The following is a 12,665-nucleotide window of genomic DNA, read 5'->3' as shown; positions in this document are numbered from 1 at the left end:
AAAAGTGGACACCTTAATGCTGTCTATCGCATCATCGGGTACTTAAAATCCTCTCCAGGAAAAGGCCTTCTATATGCTAGACATAGTCACTTGAGGATAGAGGACTACACTGATGCAGATTGGGCTGGTTCTATTTATGATAGACGGTCTACTTCCGGTTACTGTACCCTTGTGGGTGGTAACCTTGTTACATGGAGGAGTAAGAAACAACCAGTTGTAGCTAGATCCAGTGCAGAGGCTGAATTTAGAGTCTTGGCTCATGAGGTGTGTGAACTTATATGGTTGAGGTGATTGATTCAAGAATTGGGGTTTGAGTGTGAGGGACCTATGCGGCTCTACTGTGATAACAAGGCTGCTATAAGTATTGCTCATATCCCTGTTCAACATGATCGAACAAAGCACATTGAAGTTGATAGGCACTTCATCAAAGAGAAGCTGAATTCAGGTTGTATTTGTACTCCATTTGTGCAAACCGGTGATCAATTGGCAGACATTTTCACTAAGGGCTTTATCCCTAACCAGTTCAGTACTCTTCTATGCAAGCTGGGAATGTATGACATTTATTCTCTAGCTTGAGGGGGGAGTGTTAGAGTTTATGTGTTAGGGGTATTTTTGTCTCTGTCTCTATTATAATCCATAGAGTTGTAATTTTACATTTTATTCTCTTTTTATCTTTTACCTCCTTAGGGAGTCCTATGTAATTTCCTAAGAGTTATTAGTGAAGTAAATATAGGAGTTAGGGGAGGTTTTCTCTCTAACTCATGATTCTCTCAGTCTCTCTTCTTCTTCCTCTCTTCTCTTCCCTTCTCCTTCTCCTTCTTGCTGCAAGTCACTTCTCTAATCTCTATTACCTGGAACCGATCCAACTTAGAATTTTAACTTTCCACCATAAGGGAGATCGATGTATTAGTTTGGTGGGTGTTCCAACCTAAGATAGGATCTGAAATTGAGAAGAAGACAACAGATGTTAATGCATGGAATATAGTAAAGAATTAATGTAGGAAACTGATATGTGCAAGTTGTAAGGAAGGAGTAGATCTGACCTTGAAGTTATAAGATAGGATCTGAAACTGAGAAGAAGACAACAGATGTTAATGGATGGAATTTAGTAAAGAATTAATGTAGGAAACCGATATGTGCAAGTTATAAAGGAGTAGATCTGACCTTGAATGTTAGATCTCTCACCTAACTGTGGAGTAGGAATCTGACCAACTCCACCCTTGGCATCCCACCAAGGTTTCCCTACTGCATCCCATAGTAGAGCAGTTCTGAATCCTATAGAACCATGTTCTGTCTTATAGAAATCAGCAAGCATAAGCTTAACAAATTGTTCAAATCGTTCGGGTGGGTATGATCCCCTCCTCTCTTATTTATAACTTCATGAAAATGAGCAAAATAGGGAACTCATGTGTGGAAGGGGTAATTTTTTACAACCTAAGTTTTCCACAGAATAGATACTCTTCTAAATCTTAACAAAATAGAAACCAACACCTAATCCTATATAGGACTCAAATTCCCTATATTTGGGCTTATAGAATTGCCCTCATTAGAATAATAAACCCAAAAACATTAAGCCCATGGCCATATAACCCACTGGACACTCAAAATTAAACATATTGGTCCATTCTTGGTCTAGTCCAATGGCCTGCTTTGCGGCTGGTCTTCTTGTTCTTTTGAACTGCATCAACTCTCCCCTCTGTCTTGAAAATAACTTATCCACGAGTTTTGTAGTGATGCCGAATCAGATCTGCAGGATCATCCTTCAATCGGAAGTAGAATTCAGCAGCCTTCGATATCATCCCACCAACGTAGTGGCCCTGTTTGCAGATTCAGAATCAACTCAAGTATAGGTAGGGATCAATCAAAGTAAACAGTTATGTTTTTTTTCTCTTCTTCTTCTTCTGAACTGCGTCAACTATTCCCGTAACAGTAACTACTCGACACACTCATGCTTGTGAAAGTGAATAAGAAGCTTAATTTTACTGAAGGGACTTCCATTAAGAGATCTAGAGAATACAATCCTTTGGGTATTAATCCATGTTCTCATTATAATATATTTGATTATAAATTACTAGAGAGCAGGTTGGTCTGAGTTTGTGCTCTTTAATCATTTTCTAGGATAAATCTTCTTGCTTGGCGTTGGGGTAAAGCAGAAATTTTGGGGAACTAATTTTGTAATGCATCTAATTTTTCCTAATAACGAAATCCATGAAAGCATCTGGATACATTTCTTTGGATCTTTGTTTCAAGGAGGTCACTTTATTGATGCAAAAGTAGTGCAGAGTGGATGTTACTCCTTGTCAAAGAGAGACATGGTAGAACTGGATACTTTGCAACACCAATTAGAAACTCAATGATTAATAGGTTCTAACTTCAATTCTATAAATTTCTTCTGGTGTCAGATTATTTAGCTTGTCAGGGAGAACTGAACCTTTCCTTTACCAACATACAAATCAAATGACCAGTACTCAAGTGAGGCCTGGATCTTTTAACATCACTTATCAAATTTCTGTATGTACTTACTAGGTCATCCTTCTCGTACTATTTTCCTCGGTGAAAGAGGCCAAAATCAATTTACAACTGTATACGTTTTCAAGAATTTGTTATGTTGATCGCATTCCCATTTTTGTGCTTTGAAATTTTTAAGTGATCTATGAACATTAAAATTTCTATTGAACCTAATGAATCTACAGTGGTCCAAGGGCGGTATCTTTTGTGAATTCCTCATCTGAAAGATTAGGAGGAGCACAAGTTGTAGCAACAGCTGTAGTTCCAGATGAAGTGAGCAAAATTAGAGATGCTCTAAAGCAATGGAGTGATATTGACAAAGTCGAACTCATTCTAACCTTAGGTGAGGCTACTTTTATTGGATGCCTCTCCTTTGGGTTGGAAATAAAAACAATCTTGGCAACAATCTATCATCAATAGATAGATAGATTGTTGCCAAGATTGATAGATATATTATGTGCTTATTAAGATTTAATTCATTTCTTATTTCAGGTGGCACGGGCTTTACTCCGAGAGACGTCACCCCGGAAGCAACAAAAAGTGTGATAGAGAAAGAAACACCTGGCCTTCTGTATGTGATGATGCAGGAAAGTCTGAAGGTATTAATGTCCTTACTTGTGATATGCCTGCATTTATACATATTAACCAAAAGAAATCTGGGGTGTTTGCAGTTCTCTCTGTTATGCTCTCTTTTTTTTTCATTTATTTTCTTTCTTGTGGCATTTAGAGGCATTTGCTCCCTTTGGATTGATATATCTAGAATCCTTCCTTTAATAAATTATGTTGCCTATCCCAAAAATAAAAGAAAAAAAAGATATGTATTAGATGTATTTGCACTAGTACATGCGCTATCAAATTAGAATAACTTCTTCATTTGGAGTCCGATTAAGGTGATTCCAGTTGTGTTGAACACCAATTTTCAAGCTCTATTGATGAAGAACATGAGAGGGACTGAAGCCTTAGCTTCAGAAGAAAAACTCAAGGAACGGTTGCATTTAGGCCTGTAAACGGATTGGATTCGGCTCGGATACAGCTTGGATGTGATCGGATCAGGATGTTCCCTGACCGAATACAGATACCTCTAAACGGATTCGGATGGATTTGGATGCGGATCGATTTCGGATTTTCGACCATCCGTTTACATCTCTACCTTGTGTAACCCGGACCTTCCTCCCCCAAGCGGATACAATTCACTCTCAATCCATATCTATTAGATCATGATTCTCTTTTCCTTTTATTCTAGAACCTATTGAATCTTCAAAAGGCCTCAAGATCATTATTTACTTAATTTTTTATTATTAAGTATTCGGATTTTTTCCAGATGGATTTTGTAGAAACAGATTTGAATTAGGTTAATGCTTGGATGATTAGTTCATCCCAAGGACATTGTAATTATAACTATAATGAAATAGTAAAAAGAATTACATAAGCAATGTGGGATTAAACCACATAAGAAACTAACAAATAATAAAGGAAAAAAGTCCAGAATACCCCCACGGTATTCTGGCCCAATATAACTAACACTCTCCCTCAAGTTGGAGCATATATATCATGCATGCTCAACTTGACTAAGATAGGATGAAACAGCTTGTTACTCAATCCCTTAGTAAACACATCAGCTAGCTGATCAGAAGACTTCACAAAGGGAACACAAATGAGGTCAGCTTCAAGCTTCTCATTGATGAAATGTCGGTCAACCTCCACATGTTTCGTGCGATCATGCTGGACAGGGTTATGAGCAATACTAATAGCCGCTTTATTGTGACAATAAAGCATCATTGGAAGATGGACAGCAACACCAATATCCTGCAATAACCCTCTAAGCCATAGAAGTTCACAAATTCCTTGTGCCATTGCGCGGAATTCGGCTTTAGCACTAGACCTTGCCACAACATTCTGCTTTTTGTTCCGCCAAGTGACAAGGTTTCCACCCACAAAGGAACAGTAGCCAGAGATAGATATCCTGTCAGGAGAACCAGCCCAATCGGCATTAGTATAGGCTTCAACCTTCAAGTGACCATTGGCAGATAGAAGAATTCCCTTTCCTGGAGCAGACTTCAAGTACCTCAAAATACGACGGACCGCATCCATATGAGAGGAATATGGATCGTGCATGAACTGACTCACCAGACTCACAGCAACTGCAATGTCAGGGCGTGTGTGGGAAAGGTAGATTAGTTTGCCTACTAACCGCTGATAGGCACCCTTATCAAACGGCTCACCCTCTTTCTCCCTAAGTTTCGTAGTAGCTTCCATAGGAGTATCTGAAGGATGACAGCCAAGTAGCCCTGTCTCAGTCAATAGATCAAGGACATATTTTCTTTGAGAAAGAAAGATGCCCTTTGAAGATCGAGCAACTTCTATCCCTAGAAAATATTTTAGGGAACCAAGATCTTTGACCTCAAACTCACGGCCAAGAAGAATTTTCAAATCCCTAATTGCAGCATCATCATTACCAGTGATCACAATATCATCCACATAGACTACGAGAAGAGTAACCTTGTCACCAAGTCGTCTGATAAACAAAGTGTGATCAGCATTGCTCTGCGTGTAACCTGCTGAAATCATAGCCTTATGAAATTTGCTAAACCAGGCCCTGAGTGACTGCTTCAAGCCATAAAGGGCACGCTTCAATTTACACACCTTGCCCTTAGTCCTGTCATCAGAGAAACCAGGTGGAATGTCCATATATACCTCCTCCTCAAGCTCCCCATGGAGAAAGGCATTTTTGACATCTAACTGCTGAAGACCCCACCCAAGATTTGCAGCACAAGATAATAACACCCTGACAGTGTTGAGCTTTGCCACTGGTGCAAAGGTCTCCTGATAGTCAACTCCATAAGTCTGAGTAAACCCCTTTGCAACCAAACGTGCCTTGTACCTGTCCACCGAACCATCCGCCTTCTGTTTAACTACGAAGACCCATCTACAGCCCACTGGTTTTTTCCCTGGAGGAAGAGCCACAAGATCCCACGTATTATTTTTGTGTAGTGCTCTCATTTCTTCCAACATTGCTGTCTTCCACTTTCCATCTGTAGATGCTTCCTGCCAATTTCTAGGAACCGAAACAGAGGAAAGAGAAGATACAAATGCACGAAAAGAGGGAGAAAGAGAGTTATACGAAACAAAATGAGATATGGGATGTAAAGTGCAAGTCCTAGTACCTTTGCGAAGTGCAATAGGTAGGTCGGAAGGATTACCGGGAGATGTAGTATCTGTGTCTGGAGCCGGCAATTGGATGGGTACTAGTGCTATAGTGGGATGCAACTGCCCTCTTGTGGACCTTCCCCTTGTATAGGTGATCATGTTGGAGTTGTCAATTCTCTTCTGAAATTCACCAATAGTTCTCTGGACCGGAGTCTGCTCCCCCTGAGTAGGAATATTAACAACACTATTTTCTATGGTCTCCCCCTGTAAAGGATTCCCATTAGGTGAGGGAGGAACAGCTAGAGGTTGTTAGGAGGTCTCCAAAGTAGGATGGGCAGCATCCAAGGGTGGATGGGAAGCATCCAAAAAGGTCTGGACAGCAGCCGTGGGTGGTAAAGAGGGCTGGGCAGCCAAAGGCTCCTCAGGTAGAGGAATCTCGAAAGCCACATCTTCACCAGCGCTCTCCCCCTGAAGAGGTGGCGAAGAATAATAAGAAAGGGACTCATGGAAAACAACATCCATGCTAACCATGGTACGGCGGGAAGGGGGATGGTAACATTTATATCCTTTCTGGGTTGGAGAATAACCCAAGAAAATACAACGGAGTCCTCGAGGTTCAAGTTTGCTGGAAGATTTAGTGTCTCGAGCATAACACACACAACCAAACACCTTGGGAGGCACAATAAAGGAGGAATTACCAATTAAAACATCAGAGGGGCTACGGGAGTAAAGTACCCGAGATGGCAGCCTATTGATGAGATAGATGCCGTGATAACCGCATCCCCCAATATTGAGGCAGGACATTCCTCAAACATTAAGGCTCGGCCATTTCTAACAAGTGGCGGTTTTTCCTTTCTGCCACACCATTCTGGGCAGGGGTATCAACACAACTAGTCTGATGAATGATGCCATGGTTAGCCAAATATTTTTGAAATTGTGATTCTTTATACTCTGTTCCATTATCACTTCTCAATATTTTGAGAGTAGCCTGGAACTGAGTTTGGACCATTTTATGAAAGTGTTGAAAGCATGAAAAAACTTGATTTTTGGTGTGCAAGAGATAAACCCATGTGTTCCTAGAATGACAATCAATGAAAGATACAAACCACCGATGGCCAGAAATAGAGGGTTTACGATTAGGGCCCCAAACATCAGAATGCACTAACTCAAAACAAGAAGAACTTCTTTTATTTGAAATAGGATAATTTGAACGTGTCTGTTTGGCCAGAACACACGCCTCACAAAAAAAGTCATCCTTAGTATGTAGGGTGACCAAACTAGGAAATAAATGTGCTAAAATTCTTAAAGGGGGGTGACCTAACCGAGAGTGCCACTGGTAGAGTTCAGAAGAGACCATGGAGTTCTGGTGCAGTGGAGAAGGTAATGGTGGTGGAGAGAAGCGACCATCATCAAGCAAGTATAGCCCACCGTGCACTTTACCCAATCCAATCGTCTTCCCAGAGGCCAGATCCTGAAACACACAATGAGAAGGAAAGAAAGTAACTTTGCAGTTAAGATCACGAGTAATACTACTAATGGAAAGAAGGTTAGTAGTAAAATTAGGAATGTGCAAAATAGAAGTTAAGAGAAGGGAGGAGGTGCAGTTGATGATTCCCTTTCAAGAGATAGATGAAAGAGAACCATCAGCTACCTTGACCTTGTCCTTCCCAGAAGTAGGAGAGTATCGATGAAACAAACTAGAGGAGCCGGTCATATGATCTGTAGCCCCAGAATCTATGATCCAAGGATGGGAGGCTACAGAAGCACAATGACTGCCAAAAGGAATACCTGACCGGGCAAAGTGTGAACCTGAATGAGCGGAAGAATTGGCAGTAGCTGATGTAGTAGAGGCAGCAGCAGCGGAAGACCTCAGCATACGTCGGAATGCCTGTAGCTCATCCTGGGATAGACCAGGGTCAGTAGTAATAGTCTCAGTCTGATGGGCCTTGGGCTTTGTCTTGGTCTTGGTCTTGGCAGCCCGTTTTGCTTTAAAGTCAGCTGGTTTCCCATGAAGTTTCCAGCACCTCTCCTTGGTGTGATATGGTTTGTGACAGTGCTCACAAACAACAGTCCCTGTAGTAGAATCACCAAGAGAAGCAGTGCCAATAGGTGTAGGAGTAATGGGGGCAGCAGCCTTGAGAGCAGATCTGTCAGTAATAGGAGGATGTAACATGGCAGCCCTACGGTTCTCCTCAGAAGAAACCAATGCATAAGATTGTTCAAGTGTGGGAAAAGGTATATGGCCCAACACTTGAACACGAATGGGATCATACTCCATATTCAAACCAGCTAAAAAATCGTAGACTCTGATCTTGTCCACATGTTTCCTATAAGAGGCAATATCAGCAACTGTAGAGGGGTGAAAATCAGAGTAATGATCCAACTGTTGCCACAGGCTGCGGAGAGAAGCATAGTAGTCCGAAACAGAAAGGTCTCCCTGAGTAGTGTGAAGGACCTTCTTTCGAATTTCATAAATTAGGGCATCATTGCCAAGCTGTCCGTAGGTCTCCTTGCAAGCAGCCCAAATCTGGTCGGCAGTGTCCAGAAGAAGAAAATTATGCTGTAAAGCTGAAGTCATAGAGCCTATGAGGTAGGACATGAGAACACCATTATTGGCCAGCCACTTAGTCTGATCAGGGCCTTTATCACTAGGCTTAACAATAGTGCCATCAATATGGTCAGTGAGGCCACGGCCAGCAATGGCAAAGGAGGCTGATCTAGACCACAGAAGGTAATTTGAGCCATCCAGTTTGATGGGGTTAGGTGGAAAACTGTGATAATCTGTCTTGTGATTGCCATCATGAACAGAAGTAGCAATAGAGTTGATAGAGTCACCCATACCGGCAGCAGAGAAGGCCAAACAATCTTAAAGTAAAGTCCCAAACAAATAGAACCAGCAGCCAAAGAGAACCTTGATCGATTATGGTTTTTAGGGTTTTGTTCAAAACCCTAAATTGATGGAATCGATGGAGGAGCCTAGGCTGCAATAAATAATATCAAAGTGGCTGAAAGACTGAGGTAGAGAAGTCCTTAATACGAGAAACACATCTGCAGAAAAATTCAGATCCAAAAAACAGGTGCAGCAGCCCAATATCGATAGAGTTAGGGTTAAAAAACCCTGTAATGATGAGATCGATCTCAAGGTCTTCACACACCAAAAACAGATTTGTAGAAGCTGATATAGCTGTCGAAGGAGCCCTTATAAGTGAAGAAAAAACCTGCAACAAAATCAGCAACAGTGGGCAGCAATAACCCTAAGATCGATAGATGTCAGGGTTTTGAAAAAACCCTGATAATGGAGGAATCGATCTTAAGGAAGTCTTCAATCTTGAGGAATAATTTCTGAACCAATAAAACAACAATTCTGCAGCAGCTTCTGGTCTTTAAAGAGAGGAGAGGAGCCCTTGTATCTGATGTAGAAGCAATCTCCAAGAAGGAACTGAAGAACCAATATCGCAGCAGTGTTGATTGGAGTCTATCGGACAGAATTACAAGTCATAAATGAGGTAATGGGGGCAGCAACTGGATCGCATGATTACCTCATCAGTGCTGCCCTATATGGGAATGAAGAACAAGGGAGAAGAAGGAGAGAACTAGAAGAGAAGAAGATCGAGAGAGAGAAGAAGAACAAAAATCGAGAAAAATTGGTGTCCCTAGTTCGAAATCTGCTCTGATACCATGTAGAAACGGATTTGAATTAGGTTAATGCTTGGATTATTAGTTCATCCCAAGCACATTGTATTTATAACTATAATGAAATAGTAAAAATAATTACATAAGCAATGTGGGATTAAACCACATAAAAAACTAACAAATAATAAAGGAAAAAAGTCCAGAATACCCCCACAGTATTCTGGCCCAATATAACTAACAGATTTTTATCGGAGTATTCGGATTTTTTCTGGATATCTCTAAACGAATATGGATGTCCCTAATGGATACAGATGCGGATCAAATTTGGATTTCCGGTTATCCATTTACAGCCGTACTTACATTGATGTGAAAAGTGATTTGAATCCATTTCAACTACCATTGTTGGGTTTTTTGGAGTCTCATTGAAGATAGGAAAGTGGTTGTTGAACCATATTGAAGTCGAGAGAAGAAAAAGGAGCAAAGCAAGGGTCCTACTTACAATGCACTTGAAGATTCAAGTTTCCCCAGCTTCCGGGCCAGTTGAAGATTCCAGTGCTCTTCCAGAGACCACAAGAGAGCATCTCTATGTATATGAATACCTAGGGGAAAGGTAATCACTCAGTCACAAGTCCTGTTAGTTTGACCTAGGTTTTATATTTGTTGAAAAACCTGAGGCATTATACTGTAAGGGTGGGACTTTTGTCTATCTTGATTTATTCATTGTAACCAGTCAAGTTGTGGCTTTGACTAGAGAGAGGTTGTAGTCCTTGCCTGAGTAGTTGCATGGGTTAAAGAAGGTGTTGCATCACTTGGACTGTTGAAGCAGTCAAAACTCTATCTGTATTGGGTAATATACAAAACCCTGGGTAGGGTACTACTCCATGAATGTAGGCAACTTGCCGAACCATGTATATCTTGTGTACTGTATCTGTGAACGTGTAGAAGTGTTGTCTGCTGCAGGATGGGTGTGCATAACCTGGTATGCCTGGCCACGTAGTGGTTGTAGTGTGGATGTGCATACGAATGTGTATGTGATTGTCAGTGCAAGCAAACAGAGCCTGAGCCATTGACTTCAGTATTGTGAGTAACCGTGTAGTAATAGTCATCAGTGTGAGGATGGTTGGGAGTAAAATTAAAAGAAATTTTAAGACCACGATTCAACCCCCCCCCTTCGAAGTGTAAATCTAGGAACTTCAAGTGGTATAAGAGCCTAGGTTACCCAGGGAGGAAGACAAACAGCCTCAGGACAGAACTGGGAGACAGTGCACATGACTTCACAGGACAATCATGGTGGGCACGGCACAGCAGGATACCTTTCTTTGATGGAACTAGCTACAGATTCTGGAAAATCAAAATGAAGGCCTACCTGAAATCATTAGGCTACAATGTCTGGCTGGCAGTGAAGACTGGACACGCTCCCTCAACCTCTGAGATAATGGTTGAGTCAGAAATGAAGAAGTTGGAGAATGATGCAAAGGCTTTGAATGTTTTACACAGCTCCCTATCCCCAAATGAATATTTGTGAAAGTAGCAGGCTGCATATCTTCCAAGGACATAAGGGACAAGCTTCAGAAGGTACAAGAGGGTGATGACAAGATCAGGGAAGCCAAGCTCCAACATCTTCCTTCCTGGAAAATGGGATTTGCAGGGTGGAAGAGTAGTAGTGATATCCTACTTGAAGGTTGAAACCAAGCCACTTCTTCCTTTCTTCCCAAATATTTTTCGCAAGAAATTTGTTTTTGATGGTGGGATTAGAAAATTCCGAATACACCGAGATAAGTTAAAAAACTGAACCTGGATTTTCTTATCGGCTAAGAGCAAGCCCAACGGCCAGAAAAATGAATACATGTGAAAACCATACAGAATCTTTAGTTTTTCCTTTTCTTTTCCACTCATTTCTTGCCAACCAAACACTGTCATAATTCCACAAAAGACTCTTTCAAAGCTTTATTTATAACTTGGTCCTTCTTCATTGGTTACTTACTCTTAATGTGCTTGTTTTTGAAATTACAAAATTGTCATCTGTTATTAAAACCAGAATTGGGGAAAGCTTGAATGATCGAATATGATCAGCCAAGCCCCTCTATTTATAAATCTTAATAACAAAAATACAAGACCAAAATAACCCTGCCATAGCCGACATAGCTAGGCAGGTCATAAAACAACTTTAAAGTACCCAAATTACCAGAATACCATACCCCCACGGTATTCTGGTTTACATTATTCAACACTCCCCCTCAAGTTGGAGCAAAGATGTCGATCATGCCCAACTTGACTAGATTAGGATGAAATAACTTTCCAGGCAGGCCCTTGGTGAAGAAATCAGCAAGCTGATCAGAGGAAGTCACAAAGGGAATACAAATCTGCCCATCTTCTAATTTCTCCTTGATGAAATGCCTATCCACTTCAACATGCTTGGTACGGTCATGCTGTACCGGGTTGTGTGCTATGCTGATTGCAACGTTGTTATCACAATACAGCATCATAGGAAGACGAATAGGAATACCCAGCCCTTAAGCCAAGTAATTCACAAATTCCCTGGGCCATAGCTCGAAATTCAGCTTCGGCATTAGAACGAGCAACTACATTTTTCTTCTTGCTGCGCCAAGTGACAAGATTTCCACCTACAAAGGAGCAATATCCAGAAATAGACTTACGATCAGCAGAACCAGCCCAATCAGCATCTGTATATGTTTCTATCTGTAGGTGACCATGTGAAGACAAAAGAATGCCTTTTCCAGGAGCTGACTTCAAATAGTGTAGAATGCGAAGAACAAACTCCATATGAAAAGTGTAGGGATCATGCATAAACTGACTCACAGCACTCACAGAGACAGCAATGTCTGGACGAGTGTGTGAAAGGTAAATCAGCTTCCCTACAAGCCTTTGGTACCGGCCTTTATCAATAGGCTCACCCACATTTTCCTTGAGCCGAACAGTGGGATCCATAGGAGTATTCGAAGGGTGGCAGCCTAGCAAACCTGTTTCAGCCAACAAGTCTAGGACATACTTTCTTTGGGAGAGAAATATGCCTTTTGAAGATCTGGCCACTTCAATCCCAAGAAAGTATCTTAATTTTCCTAGATCCTTAATCTAAAATTCCTGGCCAAGGAAGGTCTTCAGTTGTCTGATCTCATCACCATCATTGCCAGTAACCACTATGTCATCAACGTAGACTATAAGAATAGTGAGTTTTTCACCAACCCTCTTAATAAAGAGTAGGTGATAGCATTACTCCATAGTTATCAAGGCATCGCCATGGCGTCCAGACTCCTTGGTCACCTTGGACGCCTTGGGCGCCATGGCGGTGTCGCCTTGAATTTTGCCCCTCTAAAACGCCAAGGTCGCTTTCCCGCCTTGATAACTATACATTACTC

General features: G+C 41.3%; 1 protein-coding gene across 1 annotated transcript in view; it reads left to right on the top strand.

Annotated features, from left to right (window-relative positions):
* LOC122664607 (molybdopterin biosynthesis protein CNX1) overlaps positions 1-12,665 on the top strand; it is a 68,274-nt gene that overhangs the window by 17,769 nt on the left and 37,840 nt on the right. Inside the window, exons 10-11 of the mRNA XM_043860499.1 lie at positions 2,694-2,851; positions 3,001-3,107. Of these exons, the coding sequence (XP_043716434.1) occupies positions 2,694-2,851; positions 3,001-3,107 (265 nt within the window). The remainder of the gene's footprint in view (positions 1-2,693; positions 2,852-3,000; positions 3,108-12,665) is intronic.

This window comes from Telopea speciosissima, chromosome 6 (genome assembly GCF_018873765.1).
Source record: "Telopea speciosissima isolate NSW1024214 ecotype Mountain lineage chromosome 6, Tspe_v1, whole genome shotgun sequence".
NCBI classification, from domain to species: domain Eukaryota; kingdom Viridiplantae; phylum Streptophyta; class Magnoliopsida; order Proteales; family Proteaceae; genus Telopea; species Telopea speciosissima.
Note: the sequence above shows the minus strand (reverse complement) of the source record. Positions and strands in the feature narration are given on the sequence as shown.